The 22,102-nt window shown below is 31.9% G+C and overlaps 1 protein-coding gene across 1 annotated transcript; it reads right to left on the bottom strand.

Annotated features, from left to right (window-relative positions):
- Positions 1–4,023: 4,023 nt before the first annotated feature.
- On the bottom strand, positions 4,024–10,570 carry LOC126701083 (receptor-like protein EIX2). Its single transcript, XM_050399222.1, has 4 exons — positions 10,558–10,570; positions 10,330–10,422; positions 6,993–7,589; positions 4,024–6,044 (listed from the first exon to the last, which is right to left on the bottom strand). Exons 1-4 carry the CDS (start codon positions 10,568–10,570, stop codon positions 4,057–4,059), a joined length of 2,691 nt encoding a protein of 896 aa, XP_050255179.1. The 3' UTR covers positions 4,024–4,056.
- Between the last annotated feature and the right edge of the window lie 11,532 nt (positions 10,571–22,102).

Here is a 22,102-nt window from a genome sequence, read left to right on the forward strand (position 1 = left end):
GGTGAATAGTGATCTGTCGCTGGTGAATAGTGATCTGTCGCCGCTGTCTATCGGAAGAGAATTCTGTCTGTCTGTGCCTTCTGTCTATCTGTTTATCAATCTGTATCCGCGTAGTTATCATAATCTAGCGGATCAGTGTTATCCTCATACTGCTCATGCTCATGGAGCACTCCATAATCATTACATAGGGCACAATATGAAATAGGAACGAAAACAGGAACATGATCTTTGGCTGTCATCAATCTGGGATCTTTAACAATCCTTCTTCTCCCAATGAGCCTTCCTGCTGAAGGTTTTGGGCCATACACAGCTATCCTGTCGGTGTAGCCATATAAATGAAAACCTCTATCTAATTCTTTCTGTTCTTCATAAATTTTATTACTCATGAAATTGGACCATTCTTGAGCCAGAGCACCTGGATCATCAAGTGGTAAGTTAGTATCTCCTGTATACCAGTTATATTCAAGGATACCACACCAATCATGAATAAGGACTAAAATGTGTGCTGGCTGAGCTTCCATATAATAGCTAGTGTCCCAAACTGGAAGAGTACTCCAGATTTCTATCTTCATATAGTTAAGTCTTCCAATCTGTGCTGCTGCTTCTTGGATGACTCTGGGAAATAAACTAATCTGATTTGCAGAAGTAATGGTTAATTTTCTGATAAACCCTGCTTCTAGCATTTCAGATAACCATAAGGGATCACAGATTACTGGATCTTCTGTCTCTGTGTTGATAAGTAATCCCGGGTAGGGATCAAATCTGTCTCCTGTTCTTTCATAAACTCTGTCTGAATTTCCAAAACTGTCATACCATTTAGCCTTATGAGATAACCATATATCACCTGTCATGTCTTCTGTTCTGATAAATGCTGTAGAGACTAATAATTTAAAAAGATACATCCATCTGTCATAAGAACTTGTTATAGCTTTATGAGTTAATATATTCTGTTGGATTTCAGGGGGTAAGGTTCTGATAGCAAGTCTCGTTTTTTGCTGAATCTTAGGGTGGAGCTTTGAAAAGCTTGTTCCCATAAGATAGCTTTTTAGAGACTGTAGTTCTTTCTTTGTGGAGCTTGAATCTCCATCCTCCTTGCCAGGGAGTTGACAACCGAGAGCTTCAATAAATGCCCCGGTGCTAACAAGATCTAATTCCAAAGCCTGAAGGGTCATCTGGAATAAGGGTTTCTGTCTGAGGGTGAATGCTGCCTGTAAATTATCAAGAAGTAGTTTAATATGAAAAGGAAGGTCTGTAAATTCTCCGTCTTGAAACATAAGATCTCTGTCGGGCATTTTTTGCAGAATTACACTTTTATCACCACATGAATACATTGCCTCTGCTAGCAGTGTATCCTGAAGGGATATTGTCTCTATCGAGACGCCTTCATGCATATCCGAAATTTTGACTGAGGGCTTTCGGAAACCTCTGGGTTGCACCGCTGGTGCCTTGCCCTTGTCTTTCTGAGAGAATCTTTTACTCATGGTAGTCTGCAATTGGGTTTTTGGAAAAGGATTATATTTGGAACAAATAAAAACTTCTTTTGAAATTCTTCTGTCAATGTCTTTCTGTGAAATTCTTTTGAAATATTTTATAAGAAAAACAAGAAAAGCATTTATAAAACAAACAACATTTAGAAAACAAACTTTTCTTTGTACACTCTCGTGCTCTTGCTGAGTAGCAACAGTATTAGAGTAGTCATGATGGGATCTGTCAGGGTAAGTGATATTCAAAATATTTCTAAAATCTAGTATGATTCTATCCATGCATGTACTACTATATATCTCTTCGTAAAGTCTTTCATTAATAGTACAATCTATCAGGGGATTAATTCTATCTATGGGGAGATTAAATCTGTCATTATTCAAGCGATTACCATAATTAATATTTTCTTTAATGATCAATAAAGAAGAGTCTGTCAAAGATTCTTTTATTAAAATATCTGTTATATGAATATTTAAAGATGCTATAAAGGGTGTACATCTGTCATTTAGTACTTCTATCAGTCTATCAGTATGTCTGTCATTATTATTAAAAGAAATAATAATTGTACCATCTATTTTTGGTGTGGGGGCAATAGTCTCAAGTTGCCATCTGTCAGTCCATATACTATCAGTCCATGCATATTGATTACAAAAGATTGTATTCATATTTCCGTCTTTTATTAGTTCTTCTGTAGATTGGACTTTATGTAAAAAGGCAATAGGAGAATAAAAACATATCTCTGTCTCTTTCTTTTTGTCATTTTCTGTCAATTGATTAATAAGTAATAATTCTGCCTTTAAAGATGACAAACTTCTTTCAGTTCTATAGATTCCTCTATCTGTCACTGAAAAGGGATAAATTAAAATCATAAAAGGAGTTCCTAAAATAATTTTAGAAGGAAAGTCTTTAATTAAAACAAAGGCTGTCTCAAAATATATTCTATCATGGCATATATGAACATTGGGTATTTTATAATTAATTATTAGTCTTTCTCCATTAGCCTGAATTAATCTTTCAGATGATTTTTCATAATACTTTAAGGGTATTAATCTTTCTTGTATATAATTCATATCAGCACCTGAATCTGTCAAAGCAATTTCTGTCAAGGAAAACTCTAAAATAATTTCTGTATGCCATTTTTTGAAAATTACTCTGTCAATTATACTTAAGAAATTCTGTCTATCAAATTTATTACTATTGTTTGAAACATTAATATCTATAACTTCTTTATCTGTAGGAGGAACAAGGGGGTCTATCATGGGATTAGAAAATTCTTTTATTATTTCTACAATATTATGTTCATTTATATCTGTCAGATTTTCTTCTTTAATTTCTTTAATTTCCTTTTTTACCATTTCTTCTTCTGTCAGTAGAGCTATTGGTTTTATCTTTACACCATCTTGTTTTAATTTCATTTTTACCTTTTCTTTCTTGTCTTTTTCTTTCTTGGCTTTTTCTTCCTTTCTACAATCCGTAATATGGTGACCATATTTCCTGCACTTAATGCAAGCAATAGGTATTTCTATAGTGTCTTTCAATTTTAATAAATATTCTTTCTTGTCTTTATAGTGATTTGGTAGATTTTCTATCAGTTTTATTATTATGTCTTTTTGTTTTCTCCTTCTTTTATTAATCTTAAGTGGATTGGTTGATTTTAACTCTTTCTTTACTAGATCTATCTCTTTTTGACTAACATCAAATATTTCCATTAATTCATTTATAATATTTTTCTCAAATTCTAATTTACTAATTTGTTTAGTAATTCTATTATGTCTGTCACATTGTTTTTTAGTATGTCCATATCCTTTGCATTTATGACAAATAGTACATTAACATGTCTATCAGTTTTCTCATTATCTGATAATTCTGTAGTATTTAAAACTGTTATGTCTCTTAATCTGTCTGTCTCCATTGGTAAACTTAAAATTTCTATCTTTTTAGCCAATTCTATTAAACTGTGGTTTTCAGTTCTGTCAATTGTTTTAAGTCTCTCATCAATTTCTTCTTTAAAACTATTACTCTTTCTGTCTTTTACTTCCATTTTTGCTTTTACTACACTGTCACTATTTGCTTTTTCTTTTAAATTACCATTATTTTTCCTACCATTGTTGACTACTTTTTTACCATCTCTTTCTATCTCTTTTGTATCTAACATCCTACGTAACATTTCACTGTTTTGTCTTTCATATAATTCTTTCAAGCTACCATTATTATATCTAGGACTATCATTTTTTCCTATTTCTTCTTCTAGCTTTCTACGTATAACATCTTCATCTTTATGTCTTTCAATCATTTCTTTCATCTCTTTATCTATCAACTTCTCATGTAGAGATTCTTTCTTGTCTGTCTTTATTAGGCTCTTTTGTCTATCTGTGTCTAGCTCTTTACATATAATTTGTATTGAACTAGAAATTTCTCTATTATTTTGCTTTTCCACCATTTCTTTTAGTCTGTCATTTTCTATAGTACTTCTATCTTTTATACGTGTTACTCTTTCCTTAATAGGGCCAATATCTTTATCAACTAATCTGTCAGTTGCTATGTTCACTGCCGTTGTTACGTAGAGCCAATTCTTCATGTTGTCCAATAATAAGAAATAGGCATGCTCCACGAACGGTTCAACAACAGAGAACCACAAACAGCCCAAAAACTTATAGCAAATCCAAATCCTGTTCCGACATAAAACCATTTTCCAAATTCATCTTCATCATCTTTATTGCCATAATGAGCTTGGTGACTTTGGTTTGGTACTTCTTCACCTGGACATTTCTGTATAAGCGGAGGCCCACAAAGTGTTGGGTTTCCAATAAAATCAGATGCTTTAAAGCTTTGGAGTTGAGTGCTTGTAGGAATTTTCCCAGATAAGTTGTTGTATGATAGGTCGATGTCGCTCAGAAAGTTTAACTCTGACATGCTAGATGGGATTTTGCTTGAGAACTGATTCCTTGATAAATCAAGTGATTGTAACTGCTTCATTTGACCAATTGTTTGAGGGATTTCTCCAACTAATTTGTTTCTCGAAACATTTAGTCCAACCAATTGCAAAAGACTTGAGATTTCATCTGGAAGTTTTCCCATCAATTTGTTGCTTGAAAGGTCAATGATCTTTAATAATCCAAGAATTTTATCATACTTATACTCCCTTCTTTTCAACATAAGCCTCGCATTATCAACAAATTCTCTTTCATAATAAAAAGTTATATTAGTATACATATTATCAACAAATTTAAAGTAATATCTATGAAAGATATCACTGGAAGAGTTCCCAATCTGAGTCATGGCAGTGAAATTGTTGAGGCATTGTGGAATAGTTCCAGATATATCATTTAGGGAGAGATCCAAGATATGTAAATCTTTCAACCAACACATATGCAATGGTATACTTCCATTGAGATTATTGGAATGTAGGATAAGAATATTTAACAGTGGCAGGCTCTCCCCAATCCAAGCTGGTACTTGTCCAAAGAATCTATTGTTTCCCAAGTCTACAAAACTCAACGAACTACAATTTTTCATGGGCAAGGGTAAATCTCCATAGAAACTATTGTTACTCAGACTCAATGTTTCGAGCTGGGTCAACAAGCCGAAAGAGCTTGGAACTTCCCCAGAAAAATTGTTGCTAGCCAAATTCAAAATGACCAGCTTACGCCAATGCATAAAACAATTAGGAAGTTGTCCAGATAAACAGTTCTCAGATAAGTCTAGGTAACTCAAGAACCCACTGCTGATTTTACAAAGAGACGAAATTGTCCCTGAAAACCGATTTTTAGAGAGATTCAACATCATGACTTTAGTGGGAAAAAGTGGTAATTGACCCCTTATCTGGTTTGCACTCAAATCAATTGCAAGACCATCATTCACAAACTTTGTTAACATATTTGGTAACCGTCCATATATTTGGTTGCAAGAAAGATTTAAATATGCTAATGTAGGAGGCAGGTCTGTGAACCACTCTGCCGGAATGGTATCTGAAATTTGAGCATCGGAGATATCAAGCATGATGATTTTCGTTTGAGTTTGGATCCAATTTGGAAATCTAGGCCCTAACTTGAAAGAGCATAAGATTATGAAATTCAATTGGAAAGTGGGAACCCACTGGGAGCTGAATTCCAAAGTGAGGGAATTCTTGGATAAGTCTAAATACTTTAATTTGGAAAGATTTGAGAAAAAGGCTTCAGAGATCACGCCCCGCAAACAATTTGAAGTGACAGCCAAATAGTTGAGGTTATATAGGTTTCCAATGGTTTTGGGGACAGTCCCACTTATATTGTTATGTCGAAGATTAATTTCTTTTAACAACGGAAATAATATTCCAAAATTATTGGGCCACAACCCTGAAATTTGATTAGATGGTAAACTCAAAATCTCTAATGAGTCCTTTGCACATCCAGACAAATTATTGAGAAGGTCAACCAGTTGTCCTTTGAGAGTGATGTTCGACAAATACAATTCACGTAAAGAACATATATCCCCCAAGAATTTTGGAATGCTGCCGTTTAGTTGATTAAAACCCAAAGACAGACTTTCAAGAGAAGTAAAAGATTTTGAATAATTGAAACTGGGCGAAAATGGGTAATTACCCATAAAAAACAAACTATCTAGTTAATAGGGTCCGTTTACAAACTATATATATTTTAAGCAAATCGAGTTTCAAAGACTCGATTTTGGGCCCCTAAATCGACTCTCTAAGCCTCGATTTTCATGGGTTGTTCCTGTCTGATGTGGCAGTTTGTCCAGATGGCGTCTACATAGAAATCGAGTCTCTAAGACTCGATTTCCAACCCAAAAATAAAATATTAATGACCCAAAATGCAACCCAAAATGCAGAAACAGCTGAAAAAAAAGGCAGAAAGAAAGAAAAAAAAAAAAGAAAGAGAAGAAGAAGAAGAAGGAATGGCGACACAGGCCGCGCGCGACAGATCCAGGCCGGCGACTCAGGTCGCCGCGCGACCCACGTCGCCGCGCGACCCAGGTCGCGCGCACCCAGGTCGCAGCGCGACCCAGGTCGCACCGCGCCACCCAGGTCGCACAGCGTGACCCAGGTCGCACCGCGCGATCCATGTCGCACCGCGCGACCTAGGTCGAGGTGCGATCTGGGTTTTTTTTTTTTTTCTTTCTTCTCTTCGCGGTGCAATCTGGGTTTTTTTTTTTCTTTTTCCTTTCTTCTCTGATGAACACATTCTTCTCTGGTTTTTTTTTTTTTTTTTTCCTTTCTTCTCTGATGAACGTGTTGTTGTGGTTTTCCTGCTGCCCTTGTGGTTTTTTTTGTTTTTGTTTTAAATGTAAATCGAGTCTTTGAAACTCGATTTTCATGTAGACGCCACGTGGAAAAAGTGCCACATCAGACAGGAACAATCCATGAAAATCGAGCCTTAGACACTCGATTTAGGGGCCCAAAATCGAGTCTTTAAGACTCGAGTTGCTAAAATTATATATAGTTTGTAAACGGATCCTACTAACTAAATAGTTTGTTTTTTATGGGTAATTACCCATTTTCGCCTTGAAACTAGGAAGAGATGAAAAACTCATAGGAGGAAGATCACATGTCGACAAGACCAAGCTTTTTAAATTTGGGAGATGACTCACAACTTCTAGCCAATCATTGGCAGCTCTGAGATTTGTGTGGCTAAGATCAAGGTATTCTAATGAAGATAGATGAGAGAGCCATTCGAGATTTTCATTAATTTTCAAATCATTTCTATTAAGATAGAGTTGTTGCAAATGCGAAAGGTTTCCAAGTTGATCTGGAAATGAACCATTGAGATTGGCCAAAGAGAGATCGAGGTATGTTAAGTTACTAAGAGAACAAATGAACTCTGGGATATGGCTTTGATTAAAATCATTACCACTGAGATCAAGAGAAGTCAAATAAGGCAACTCAAGTATTGAAGGACTAATCATACCTCGCAAATCATGAACCTCAAGCTCAAGTACATGGCATGTTTGATTGTCGCAGTGAACTCCTTCCCAGTTGCAACAATTCTTATGTTCATCTTCACTCCGCCATGAAGATAGCTTGCCATAATCGTCAACGAGGCCTTTTTTGAACTCAAGGAGCGCTTGTCTCTCCCCCTCTAGGCACCTGATGTTGTTAGCATCTCCAACCACTACAAGAAAAAATGTTTATTGCAACGAAAAAAACCATTGCAATAACATTAGAGTCATTGCAATAGTTGATACAAGATGTTGTAATAAAATTTGAGGTAATAGGTTTATACAACAAAAATTTTTGTTGCAATAAACTCTAAATATTTTAATAATAACTTTGATGCAATGATATATATATATATATATATATATATTGTTGCAATATGCAATTTACTATTTCGAATATCTTGTAAGTATAGATTATTACTTCACGAAACTTGTTACAATAGATTGCAAATAATTAAACAAAATAGATCGGATTAAATTACTGTAATGATATCTTCATTGTAATAGATAATTAATTCATTTTGTCACTGTGATTGACCATGAAATAATTGATACCAAGTTATTGCAACGATATATTCATTGCAGTTATGTGTTTGTCATTGCAATAGATTGTAAAAGAATTAATATCAAATTATTGCAATGGTAACTTCAATGCAATAAGCTATTAATTCGAAATTTTCATTGCAATAGATTGCAAAAACAATTGGTATCAATTTATTGCAATCATTCTTTCATTTTAAGTTATTGCAACAATTTTTCCTAAAATATTAAAGTTTCTATTGCGGCTGAAAATTATAAGTTATTACAACTTATTATTGTTGATGCAATAATTTAACACTTTTAAGTTACTATTGCAACCATTTTAACTTGTAGATGCGATATTTTGTCTAAAACTACTATATACATACTTTGTTGTATTAACACTTGATGTAATAGACATTTTTTGTTGTAGTGAACTCTAGCCCCTGAAATGAATCCAAGGGCTAGACTCAAGTGCACTAAAAGCATTAAAAATGCATGAAGAAGTTTCAGGAACCCTCCACCTGGGAACTTGATCATTGTCATGGCAAATGAGAATAGTGATTAATTTTACAGTGAAAGATGGGATAACGATGAAAGTCACTCTCCGTTTAATACCCGTTTGGATTCAACTTATCAGCATCCAGCGTTTTTGTTTTTTTTTAAGATGGCATTAATGTGGCTGTGGTGGTTTTTCAGTGGACCACGTGCACTGTTTACAGGACTTGCAAACCTTTTTTTTAATAAAAATTTTATTAAAAATGGGTTTCATGGTACTATTCACATATTCAAAAATTATTTTATTACAGTGTTTTCAGCAAAATAAACTATATCGAAACGGATAATACCCAATGTTGCAAACGCGTTTTTGGCATAAAAAATTTATGGTAAATTTCAAACTACACTCTAAAGTTTAAGAGGATTTGAAATTTATACCCTAAAGTTTTAGAATTTAGATTTTATTCTCTGAAGTTATATTTTGTTTGGATTAGTAACATTTCCGTCTATATTTTTCATTAAGTGCCACATAAACTTGTCATGCGTATTTAATTTATCCAATAAAAGAATGTTACATCATTTTTTTACCCTACATATTTATATTACTATTAAAAAGATTCCTCTATTTCATCTTCAATTTTTAGCATATTAAAATATTCTCGTACAAATTTTAAAATAACATATTCTATAGTTTAATTTTATTTGATATAAAAGACAACAAAAAGGTTAAAAGCATAATTTGACATTTGTCCTGCTCGTGATTCTCATGCTATGATCGGAGAGGTGAAGATTATAATATAGAAAGTAGGATCAGACAAAATCTGTACTTGCAGGACCTGGATTTCTCTTTTTCCTTCCTGGAAGGTATATGTTGCTTACAGCAGATCGATGCAGCACATCCTTTTTTCCTGAAAGAATTTTTCTGTTCTACGTTGAATGTTTCCACTAAGAACAAAGAGGTTTCTTTTGAGTGGACCAACACTTCAGTTTGATACCAAAATGTAGACGTTTGTATCGATACATATTTTCACATGGCATAATCTTAAAAATGGAATATAAGAAACAACACATAAGTACTGTACCTAAGTGTACATTTGGATACGGTTTATTTCCTCAGCGTTTGCCTTTTGGCTTCTTTTTTTTCTTTTTTCTTTTTTGGAGAGAAGTGCGTTTCAGCTTTCCAGTGGGTCTCATGTACTGTTCACAAGACTCACAAGCTTCTTTTTTCACACAAACTCTCATTAAAAATGGGTTTTACAGCACTATTCACACATTTAAAAATTATTTTGCTACAATATTTTTAATTTTCAGTTTTTAGCAAAATAAACGGTATCCAAACGGATCCTAAGTCTTGCTCTAAACCAAAGCCCAATAGGCTTTAGTTTATCCATCAAAAAAGAAAGAAAAACCAACCAAAACCCAACCTGTTCACAGTCTTCCAAAGTTTATCAAGTTTTTCTATGTTCACATGTTATTGCTTGTATGCTTCTCATGCAATTCACATTTTCATATCTCAAAACACACACTCTCTTTCTTTGTGTTCAAGTTCAAGCTTTTAGTTTCAGCCCCTCTTTCTCTATATATTACTCTAAGCTTTAAGCCCCATTTCACAACGTCAACGAATCGATGGTGCCACCATTCACCTCCAGTCAACAATATCGTCCCAATGTTAGGCCGAAAAAATCAATGGTGTAAAGGGCAAAGTGCCGGAGAGAGCCCATCTGACGAAGGAAGAGAAAACCAGTAGATTAGATGGCGTTTTTGGGTCAAGTTCAATACCAGCAAGTATCCATTAACCAGCTAAAATCCAATATTTACTTTGGTACGGCTGAAAGGATCCCGGTATGACCAGTATTTAAACCAAAACGAAATCACTACATTTCTATACTGACTAACCTACCGGAATGGAAAATGCCAATGGTACCAGCCGGTATGGTACGAAATCATCTTCCTTAGATGTTCCATCAATGATCTCAGGTGCCAACAACACTGGTTCCCACAAACCAACCAAAAAAATCTCAAAGCCATGGTGAAGAATACATTAAAAGAATCGCAATGGGGTCTTACTACTATAATTTATGTTATCGTTAATCATGGATGAGTTTTTTTCTATTGATGGGATACCTCTTACGTGCATTTGTGTGATGCATGAACCATTATGGATAAACAATTCTCTTTGTATATGCATAGCATAAATCAGTTCTATTGTATGTACATATTAATTGTGAAATGAATGTAGATGCATAACTTAGAACAAGATATATTACTTTTTTTTTGTTTTGTATTGTAAGAAATTTAGATATTATTATGAGATGCCTTTACTGTAAGACTTTTGCCAAAATTGTAGAATTTGATGTCAATGGAAAGAAAATTAAATCAAAGGACAAGTATAAAACTATATAAGGTAGCAATAGACAACCAAAAAAAAGACTAGGGTGAAAGATTATCCAAGTTTGGACAAAGCCTCAAAATTCACAAAGACCAATTGGATGTGAGAAATTCCACGAAGATGTATGCTTGGCTATATGAAGAAGACCAATTGAATTGAATTGAGTTTTCTATCACAAGTCCTCTCTCTCCTTCAATCTTATTGTTTTGATTTAATTTTTGTTTGAGCTAATACTTAGTTAAAAAGTTTAGTTGTATTCTAGATATTCAAGAGGAGAAAATTCTAAAAGGAAAATCAAGTTGTTGAAAAAAATAGCAAAATCCAAAATCTAAAGCTATAAACCCAAATTAGGAAAACATAATGCACTATAACATAGTTTTGAGGAATATAAACCACCTAAAAAATGGATAAATATCAATCAAATACACCCAAAATAATAGAATGATATTTTTGTATTTTTAGAGATATTGAGATGGAAAATAATTTTAGAAAGTATTTAATTTTTTAGAAGTGTTACGTCTACAACGCTTTCACAACAAGTCATAGTTGGTAAGTTGTTATTAGTCTTAATTTAAACCTATCACTAAAATTATTTTTTTGTCAACTAATAACAACCAGTAATAACTTGCTACGTATGATTTGTTGTGAAAGTGTTGTGAAATTATTGTCGACATAACATTTTTCTTAATTTTTTGGTGGAGCAAATTATTTTCAACAAATACCTTACAGGCTTATATGCTTTAAGACCTCAAAAATAGGCCCTAAAACTCTTTGCCCATTCAAACTCAATCCTCATAATTCATAAGCATTTCATCCAAGTAAATTAGAGAAAGAACACTCTTTTTCAAAACAAATGGCTATTTCTCTATAAGTGTCTCAAAAACAAGAAAAGTTCAAATCATACGCAAGATTTCTTAAACGATGTCGGATGTGGAAATGTCAAGAAGCAAAACACGTCTACTTCTAAAAAAAAAAAAACACGTGTACTTTTGAAAATAACCTCGAATCCACGAGCGTTCTTTGAATCCACACGGAAATAGGGTTCTAGAATCCGCCAGAGAAATAATTGACAAAAATCTGAATTTTTATTAATATCAATAATACTAAAAAAAAAGTTTACAGACTTAAGGGTCTATTTAAGGATTCTGTAAAACTTAATAGACAAAAAAATATATTCTAAAATAAATCCTAATTAATACCTAACCATAACAGAAACTAAATTTAACCTAAAAAGCATTAAAAATACCTAAAAACAAGGAAATAATAACCCTAAACCTAAAATAGCGTTTGTTACATAAAAATACCAAAATTAAATAATTACAAAAACTAAATTGTAGATTCTGTCTTACATCATTAAAACAAGAAGTGCTCCACTTTGGACCAAATCCATTTGCAATTTAATAAAGAATTAGGAGATTTACAATCAAAATCATTAAATTTAATTAATGGTATATAAATCGATTTAAACCGAAACAACTTATGTAAAAAAGTCAAAGATATAGCATGCATAAACTAATTGACAATTTAACATTGAACCATTTTAACCAAACTTTTTTTTTTTTTTTAATTTTACTTAGGATTCGCATATCTAGACTTTCAATACCTTACCAAAATTTTATGCTGTCAACAAGGAAACCCAGTTTAAACAGTATTTGATTTCGATGTCTACTATTGTTTGTTGTCAAGATTCTAAAGCCTCGCAATCGTGCTTTAATTTTCTCGAAGGACACTTTCTTGAAAAATCTAGACAGACAAAATTGCTATTAAGTGTATTCATTGTTAGTGTGGAAAATTATGTCAAGATTCTAAAGCCTCACAATCGAGTTTTAATTTTCTTGAAAGACACTTTCTTGAAAAATCTAGACAGACAAAAATGCTATTAAGTGTATTCATTGTTAGTGTGGAAAATTAGGTACTAAAGAAACAATTTTATAAATTAAAAGGTTCTGCCCAGCGTATGGATTACTCCAAATCCAAAGACTCTAGACAATAAAAACGAAATCTCCAAAACTATCTTTTCAAGACTTTAGAGGTTCAAAGTCTTTGAATCATAAATTTATAATCTCCTAAAAGAATAAAAGTATTAAAATAAATTTATTATTATTCAAATAATCACGAATTCAGAATTATCATTTTGTATTTTGATCTTGGTCACAATGGTGACAACGCAGTAGCCCCATTATATATGGTTAGGACTTAGGAGCCATTCTAATTTGGGATTTCAAATGGAGAGTCATAGTTTGGGATATTTTGTTTAATCCCTCTTTTATCTTTTCTTTTGCAAATAAAAAATAGTCATAATTTTGTAATTACTATAAGACCAATTTTCTCTATTACGTTATGCAAGTTGGAGGACTCTTTCATATCGTTTGGATTTTAAATGATTTTAAATATGTATGAGTCCTAAACCATCAAGCTCAACTCTTTGTCCAATTCTTTATGAAGAACATTTCTCACGTATACTATTCAACCAATTCATAGCCCCACTTGGAGATAAAATTTTGGTAGTCCTTATAAGCTCGGCTGGATTTAGACGTCTCTAATAAGAAACAATGGCAAAGGCGGCAAGCATAGCAACAACAAAGACGCCTTCATTTGGAAAATTTTTGCATATAAACAAATGGTCAATTTTGTGATGCTTACAGATATGTCCTTTCTTCTATTTCTTTTTATAATTTTATATCTTGTCACACTCACACAACTCTGCTGCGGAACCCATGCATTGATTGGTTGGGTGTTCTCCAAATTACCTAGTATAAGTAATATCTTTTTCCATATTTGATAATTAAAATATTAAAAAAAATTGTTCATCCTTCAAAAATTCAACCAATATATTGGTTCACCTGGAGACTAAACTTTTGGTACTGAGCTCGGCCGGACTTAAGAGGTTAAGAAACAATGGGAAAGGCGGAAAGCATAGCAACAAAGAGTCAATCAAAGACTCCTTCATTTGGAAATTTTTGCATATAAAAAATGGTCAACTTTGTGATGCTTACAGATTTAGGCTCCGTGTGAATGCAGTTGTATATATGGCTATACTGTAAAGATGGCTTTAGAAGATCTAATTGGTTACTACTCACTAACTCGCTCTCTCTCTCTCTCTCTCTCTCTCTCTCTAAAATATAAAATATATAAGTACAAAATTTGATTTCAAACATATTTAGAGCCCCTCAAACAAAAAAAAAAAAAAAAAAAAAAAAAAAAAAAAAAAAAAACATATTCAGGGCCTTAGGGCCCGTTTGAATGGAGGGGGGGAAAGAGGGGGAGTCGAGGGGAATTGGCTAAAAATAGGCTAATTTTGAAACAAATTTACTCTACTCTACTCTTCCTCCCTCCCTCTCAATCCAAACTAATGGCGGCTCCAGAAATTTTTTTGAGGGTGGTTATTAAAAAACTAAGTTATACAAAATCTAATAAAAAGAGAATAATTTCATACATTAACCAAAAATAAAATAAAATAATAATAATAACACACACACACATGCAAATACATAAAATCTTACAATTTCCTTCTACAATTTTTTATTTTTTAATTTTGAAATCATTACATGATAGTCATATTATCAATGTTGCAAGCTACATCTCTTCAAAAGTTTAGTTAAATAAAAATTTTCTTGGGCTTTTTTTTTATTTGTAAGGACCTAATATATTGTTAAGTGGACCAAAATTTAAGAACAAAATGTGACTACAAACTTTGTTATGGTCACTCTCACTAAATGAATTAACATTGTTACATATTCTGAAAATCTAATCAATGAATTGCAAGTTCTCTATATTCTTAAAACACGTTAAAATTTCATGCCAATCGGATGTTGTTTTCTATTCAATCCATAATTTTTTTTTTTTTTTTTTTGTATAATTTTAGACTACAAAAACTCAAAATTTAAATATTTGATGACGACATAACTATTGATTTTTTATCTTCTCTAAATGTTGCAAGTATGAAGGATTTAATAAGAAAATGTAATTAAATGGTGGATTTGTTAAAATTCACATTCAATAGAAAAAAATATTGAATAGAGTTGTAGCCTTAATCTACAACCATGCTTGTTGCCAAATTTTGTCCAAAATTTAATTATGTTGGGCCTAAAAAAAATTTAGGGTGGTCACAAAGTTTTTTTAAAGATAAAAAAATCACAAATTTTTAAAATTTATACATAATAATTGTATTTTTTTTGTTTTCCAGGTCAGGGTGGTCCTATGATAGTATGATCACCCTGAACTCTATGTAGAGCCACCTCTTATTCAAACAGACCATTAGACTCCAACCATCAATAAAAAAATTACATTAGTTCTTGTAATGTACAATGCATGTGACTTACTTAACCCAACCAACTACATGTGCATTGCATATAACAAGACTAATGTTATCTTCTTATTAGTAGTTGGAACTCAAGGTTCTAAACCTATTCTAAGCCAAACTTTTTTCTAATATAAATAATGACTCTTTTTTTGTCATTTATGATAAAAATAAATATATATATATATATATAAAAAAAAAAATTTTATGAGAAAAATAAATAATTCTTGTTTTGTAGTAAATGATTTATATTTTATTTATGTACATATAGCGCATTTAAATGTTGCACAATCGACTCTTTCACATAATATTTCTATTTTTCTATTAAAACTTTAACATTGATTTTTTTTTTTTTTTTTTTTTGAGGAAAACATCGAGATATATATGTTCTTTATTACTATAATTTAACTTGTTTGTAATCCCTGTTTTGGCCGTGTGAACTATTGTAAGGTATTATTGATACCCACTTTGCCTTTTTTCTAAATGCACAAACAATTTTACCTAATGAATCCCTAATGCAAGTTTACTGTTTATAGCCCCTATTCTTAAAAACACTAACCCAATGTTTGGATGGACCTTCCCCTTCCTCCATTCCAAATAGAACATAAGTAACTAAAAAAGGGAATTCCATAAAGTTACTTTAAGGTATAGGCTAAGAAATTTGAGTTGAGGTCCTTGAAGACCTCATAGATTATATGAGACTTGGAAGCTACTATACCAAACCCATCGGTGATTCTGGTTGGTGACTATTATCCCACTTGTGATTCTCATTGTTTGATTGGGGAAGTGAAGATTATAATATAGAAAGTGAAGAATTGGACAAAATCTGTACTTGTAGAACTTAGAATTCTCTTGAATTAATTTATATATAATATTTTCTTCTAAGAACCCGAGGTTTCTTTTGAATGGACCAACACCTTGGTACCAACACGTAAATGTTTATAATGATGATTCTCCCAAAAAAAAAATAAAAAAGATGTTTGTAATGATAATATTTTCAAAAAATTTTAATAAAGAGGGTTGAGTCTATTATTAACGGTACAATCCCAAACTGCAGCATTTCTGTCGAAACAAAACAACAGCAACCAAAGGGCATCGTTTCTATTAAAACAAAGCAACAGCAAGGAATACAAAACGATGTCGCTCTATTAAGTGGTAAATCAAACGGTGCCATATCAGAAATAATGTGAAAATGTGATGAGGCTGAGTCTGAGGGGTAAGAATCACCTCCAGTTTCAAAACCTCCAGTTTCTTCCCATTTTAAAATAGATGAGTGACATGTATAAAAATAATGATCAAACTGTGATGGCGCGTGGGTCGACGGCCACAGTGCGTGTCTCCGAAAATGGAGATCAAACTCTTGGGTTTTGCAAATCGGAGGCCAAAGAAGAGATTTGCAACGTCGATTTCACGAAAGGATGGAGAAAAACTAGTAGATCTAAAGGGAGGCTCGAACTGATGGTGTGACGGCTGTGGCTTCTTCTTTGTTTTTACAGTTGCTTGGTAAACTTAGGTGAAAGAGACAGGGGGGAAAAGAAGAGAGAAAGAAGGAAAAATAATGCTATGAAAATTGTATTTAAAGTTGTTATGTTTTGACCCTTAGGTGCTTTGTTTTGTGCCTTTGGATTTTTTTTTTTGACACTTGTCTTGCATCCGGATAAAAACTGGAGAAAACAGGAGAAATTTGAACTGGAGGGGATCCTATCCCCTCACACAGTGTCGTTTAGTTGAGTGAAGATATTTAGAATTAGTGAACCATGTGTTCACCAGTTACTGGTTAAAGTGATCGGCGGGTTTGGTTAGAGTTTTGTGACGGATCCTCCAACGTGTTCAAATAATAACTACATTGAGTTTAGGTGAAGAAAATTGGCAAATGTCCCTTTCACACAAACTTTCTAGAATTTTACTTCATTTTTCAAATTAATTAGGAGAATGTTCCTGTTTTGAAACTCGATTTTCTAAAAATCGAGTTTCAATATAAAACTTGATTTTTGGACAATTGAGTTATAGCGAACCGAAGAATTTATAAAAAAAAAAAAAAAAAAAAAAAAAAAAAAAAAAAAAAAAAAAAAAAAAAAAAAATTCTAAGACTACTCGAGTTCATGGAACTCGAGTTTTTTTTTTTTTTTTTTTAATTTCTCTAAGCCCACGTTCAATATAGCTCGAATTTTCTAAAAATCGAGTTCCAAAAAATTCGAGTTTCAAAATAGGAGCATTTCCCTAATTAGTTTGGGAAAATGGGCAAAATTCTAGAAAGTTTCTGTGAAAGGGGCATTTGCCAATTTTGGCCGAGTTTAAGACTTAATTCATGTGGATATACACTGTAATTGTGTAATTACTCATTAATCCAACTTAGTTAATTTCTCTCAAAAATCGCTCTCAAATCTCTCTGATATCTTATTTCTCCCTGGTTTCCTTCATTTTCCCTCTCTTTCTTTCTCTACTTTCTGTTTTCAATACCGCTATTAGAGGACTATGACTACTCACAGGCTCACCACATTATGTAGGCCCACCATTAATAATCCAGCGTTTTTTTTTTTTTAAGAAGCACTTTTTAGCAACTTTTGAGAGATTTCAATAGGTCTCATGTACTGTTTACGGGACCTACAAACATCTTTTTTCAACAAAACATTCATTAAAAATAGGTCTCACAACACTATTCACTTATTTAAAAATTATTTTATTACAGTATTTTCAGTTTTCAATTTTTAGCAAAATAAACGGTATCCAAACACACCCTAAAATTATTCCTATGACCCATTCACTGAAAACTGGAAAGTATCTGGTGAATTGAGTGTATATGTTTTTAATTTGTGAGACTCATATGTAAGCCCCATCCACATACCCAAAAAAAAAAAAAAAACTTATTCCTATAAAAGATAGCACGACATATAATCCTTATTTATATTCTCAATTCACTTTTAAATATTCAATTGACATGTTTAAATTTCTTATATATGTTAGTGATTTAAATTTTTTATGGAAATATGAATAATGATTACGTATTAATTATTTTTGTTTATATCTTTTAATTGTATGCGCATGTAGTTGTTTGAGTTATAACTTATATGAGTATAACTAGATTATATTATGGTTTTTTCAAATCTTCTTTCAAATCCTTTTTTTAAGAATTTTATTTAATTCCCATCTCAATTACATTTCTTATTTGTATTTATCTATTGTATGATCATTAATTTTTTATTTAACTATATACTCATTTTTGTTGATTAAATTTCCCAAATATTTTTTAAATAAACTTTCTTTCAATGTTATCTTTTAGTCCTTCCCCTAGATTAAGCTCATGAATCCACTGTTACCTTTAAGTCACTTTAATCTAAATTGCACGAAATTGACATTTAGTGTACATATGGTCATCTCATAGTTTTTAATAGTTTATTTGTATAGTATATATATACATAAATTTTTTATATTAAAAGGGTAGTTTGTAAAAGAAGAAAAGTTAAACGTGGAATGTTGTGTCATCTAGAGGAAGAACAGTGAATTTGAATTTTGAAACTTAGAGTTAGTGAACATATTCAAAATTAATTTTAAGGAATAAAATCAAAATTACTTCAAGCTTTCAATTTAGTCTATATATATATATATATATATATATTGATAAGATTTAGTCTATATTTTAATTTATAATGGTTGAGGTGATAATAATTTATGTATTACAATCATGATGTGATTCGTGATTTTAATAAAAAATATTCTTACATTGACCAAAACATACAACCTTCACATGTTATGAAAATTGAGAAGCACTACATATATGCTATAAGTTTTATTGTATTAAATTTAAAAATTGATGTGTCACCAATCATAAAAATATATTTTAAATATTTATTTATAAGTAAATTGAAATCCATCAATGATATTCATCGCCATGTTAATTTTTAAACTTATAATAACTTTAACATTTTATTGTGAAATTTGTTATATGATTTTTTTAAAAATAAATACATGTGATCGCAACGCATACCGGCCACAATGACTTTAACCTGGACTTGACGTTTCCATTTGCTTATTGATGAGGGAATTGGGGGAGAAAATCTCTCATTCACTAGGCGCAGGAGACCTCTCTCTCATGGGCTCCACACGTCTCATGCGCCTGGCAAAGGGACAGCCTTAATATTGACTCCACAGTCCGCAAGGACCACAACAGTGGACAAACCAGCGCGGCTAATTTACATCCAACCTTGAAAATTCGCACGTACTATTCAACCAATTCATAGCCCCACTTGGAGATAAAATTTTTGTAGTCCTTATAAGCTCGGCTGGACTTTGACGTCTCTGTCAAGAAACAATGATAAAGGCCGAAAAGCATGGTAAAAATGGCTCACACCTACTATTTAGCAAAAAAAATTTAGTAATTTATTACTGTTTTAAAAATATGTAAGGTTAAAAATATGTAAAAATTTATTACTTTTTTTTTAACTTGTGTTAGTTATGAAATTCGAGTTCTAAAAACTCGAGTTCTTTGAAAAAATATACTCTAAAAAAATTTTAAAATTTTTTCATGGTACTCGAATATCATGAAAAACTCGATTTTGACAAACTCAACTATCAAAAAAATGATAAATCCTTACATATTTTTGAAACAATAGTAAATTGCAATATAGTTTGTGAAAATTTTCGCAAACCCATTTTTGGCATCTAGGTCTGCTGCTATTCCTGATTGAGTTCTGGTTGAGTTCATTATTAGCTTTATCTAAAATTGAAATTGAAATTATTGTTTATTTAATTTTTTATTAGTTTATGCAAATTCAATAGGCAACTTTGATGGAAATAAGATTTTTTTTTTTTTGGTAAGAAGATGGAAAGAAGATATACTTTGACAGATGTTACTTATCTAAAAAAAGGGAAAAAAAATAAAAAAGAGATATCCTTGAGCATGCCCGGATAGAAAAAATGATGAGAATTTACACCAAGCAACAACTTTTTTATATAGGGAAATGTAAAAAAAAAAAAAAAAAAAAAAAAAAAAAAAAAAAAAAAAAAAAAAAAAAAAAAAGTAGAATAAATGCAGTAAAAAGCTGTAAAAGATTGTTGTTAACGAGTATCTTATTGTGCCCGTTAACACAACCCTTTTATATATATATATATATGGATCAGGTTAATGTGTGTCCTAAAGGCACATATTGATTTACTATAGTGTAACCTTAAGCACATATTAATAAAATCCTCTATATATATAAAGGGTTATGCTAACGAGTGCCCTAAGGGCACTGGTTAAGAATCAATTTTAGGAAAGTTTTGACATCACTTTTATTAAAAATGAAAAAAACTGTTAAAACATTAATTTTTTTTTTCCCCATAAAAACTTTTTTTAATTAGATTCTTAACGAGTGCCTTTAGGGCACTCGTTAGCATTTCTCATATATAAATATGTGTTAAACATCAAACACTCCCCCCCCCCCCCTCTCTCTCTCTCTAGAAATATCTAGAGTTTCCCGTTAACAACAACCCTTATATATATATGGGAAATGCTAACGAGTGCCCTAAGGGTACTCGTTAAGAATCCAGTTAAAGAAAGTTTTGACATCACTTTTATGAGAAATGAAAAAAGCTGTCAAAACATTAATTACTTTTTTTTTTCTTTTCCCATAAAAACTTCCTTTAACTAGATTCTTAACTAGTGCCCTAAAAGCACTCGTTAGTATAACCCTATATATATATATATATATATATATATGTGTGTGTGTGTTAAACATCAAGCACTGCCCCTCTCTCTCTCTCTTTTTTAAAAATATCTAGAGTTTATCTCAATTTCTCTCTCTCTGGAATTCTTTAGAGCTCAGTTTAAGTTCAGCCGCACATTTTCAAATTGTCTAGAAGGTTTGAGAAAGTCATTATTTTATTGTCAATAAAAGAAAGAAGCTAGAAGCTAGTATAAATAGATGTAGTGATGGTTGAACTTCAGCCGTTAAAAGTGAAGAAAAGGTAATGTAGCAGGTGTGAGAGACTTGTGAAGTGAGTGTGTGTCATAAAAACACCAAGTGAGACGTTTGAAGCAGCGTGTGACGTGAAGTGCAGCAGGTGAAGTGAAGAAAATAAAGTCAAGACTTAGGTGAAGTAAATTAGAGAGAAGTGAAGCAAAGACAACAAAGAAGAGCTATAGTGTCAGTAGGTTTGAATGCCAATTTGGGGAGTGGAGTGTTTGTATAGTGCCATGTGTGTATTGATGCAATAATAGTTCTTGTAAAGTCTTAGGCTTGTTTTGTAGAATTGTTAAATAATTTATTTTTTATTTTTAGATAATATTATACAAAAATAATAAAAATTTACATCAAGCAACAACTTATATATATATATATATATATATATATGTTAAACATCAAGCATTAACCCTCTCTCTTTCTTTAGAAATATCTAGAGTTTATCTTAATTTCTCTCTCTCTGTGGAATTCTCTCACTACAAGAAATCTGGATTTAGGCGGCGCTTTTTTTAGAGACGTTTTTAAATTCGCCATTATAAGTAGTATATTATGACGTTTTTAGAAAACGCCGCTAAAGGTGATCCTTTCGCGACGTTTTTCTCAAAACATCGTTGTAACCCAAAACAATAACAGCGTTTCTTAAAACGTCGCAAAAAGTACAGTTTTAGTGGCGTATTTTTTTTATAGCGACGTTTTTATAAAAACGTCGCTATAGTTTTTAAAGAACTCCCACCATTTAATCCAAAAAATTTTGGGGAAACAAATAGCGACGTTTTGGATAAACATATAGCGACGTTTTTAGAAAAACGTCGCTATATGTTTATCCAAAACGTCGCTATTTGTTTCCCCAAAATTTTTTGGATTAAATGGTGACGTTTTTCCCCAAAATTTTTGTCCTTTTCCCGTTCAAAATTTCGTTGAGTGGGAAAGTTCCCACCGTTTTTTCTTTTTGTTTTGTATAAACATATAGCGACGTTTTGAAAACGTCGCTATATGTAACCCATTCAAAATTTCACTGAGTAGGAAAGTTCCCACCAT

The sequence above is a fragment of the Quercus robur genome, chromosome 9 (genome assembly GCF_932294415.1).
Source record: "Quercus robur chromosome 9, dhQueRobu3.1, whole genome shotgun sequence".
NCBI lineage: Eukaryota > Viridiplantae > Streptophyta > Magnoliopsida > Fagales > Fagaceae > Quercus > Quercus robur.

What these genes read in the sequence shown, in the direction of transcription:
- LOC126701083 (XM_050399222.1), bottom strand. An exon ending in GGCATTTTCCATTCCGGTAG is followed by an intron (nt 7,590 to 10,329) that starts GTTAGTCAGTAT and finishes TTTTTCTTGTAG; the next exon opens with TGGTTGGAGATGCTAACAAC. An exon ending in TATGAGTTTTTCATCTCTTC is followed by an intron (nt 6,045 to 6,992) that starts CTAGTTTCAAGG and finishes ACCCATTTTCGC; the next exon opens with CCAGTTTCAATTATTCAAAA.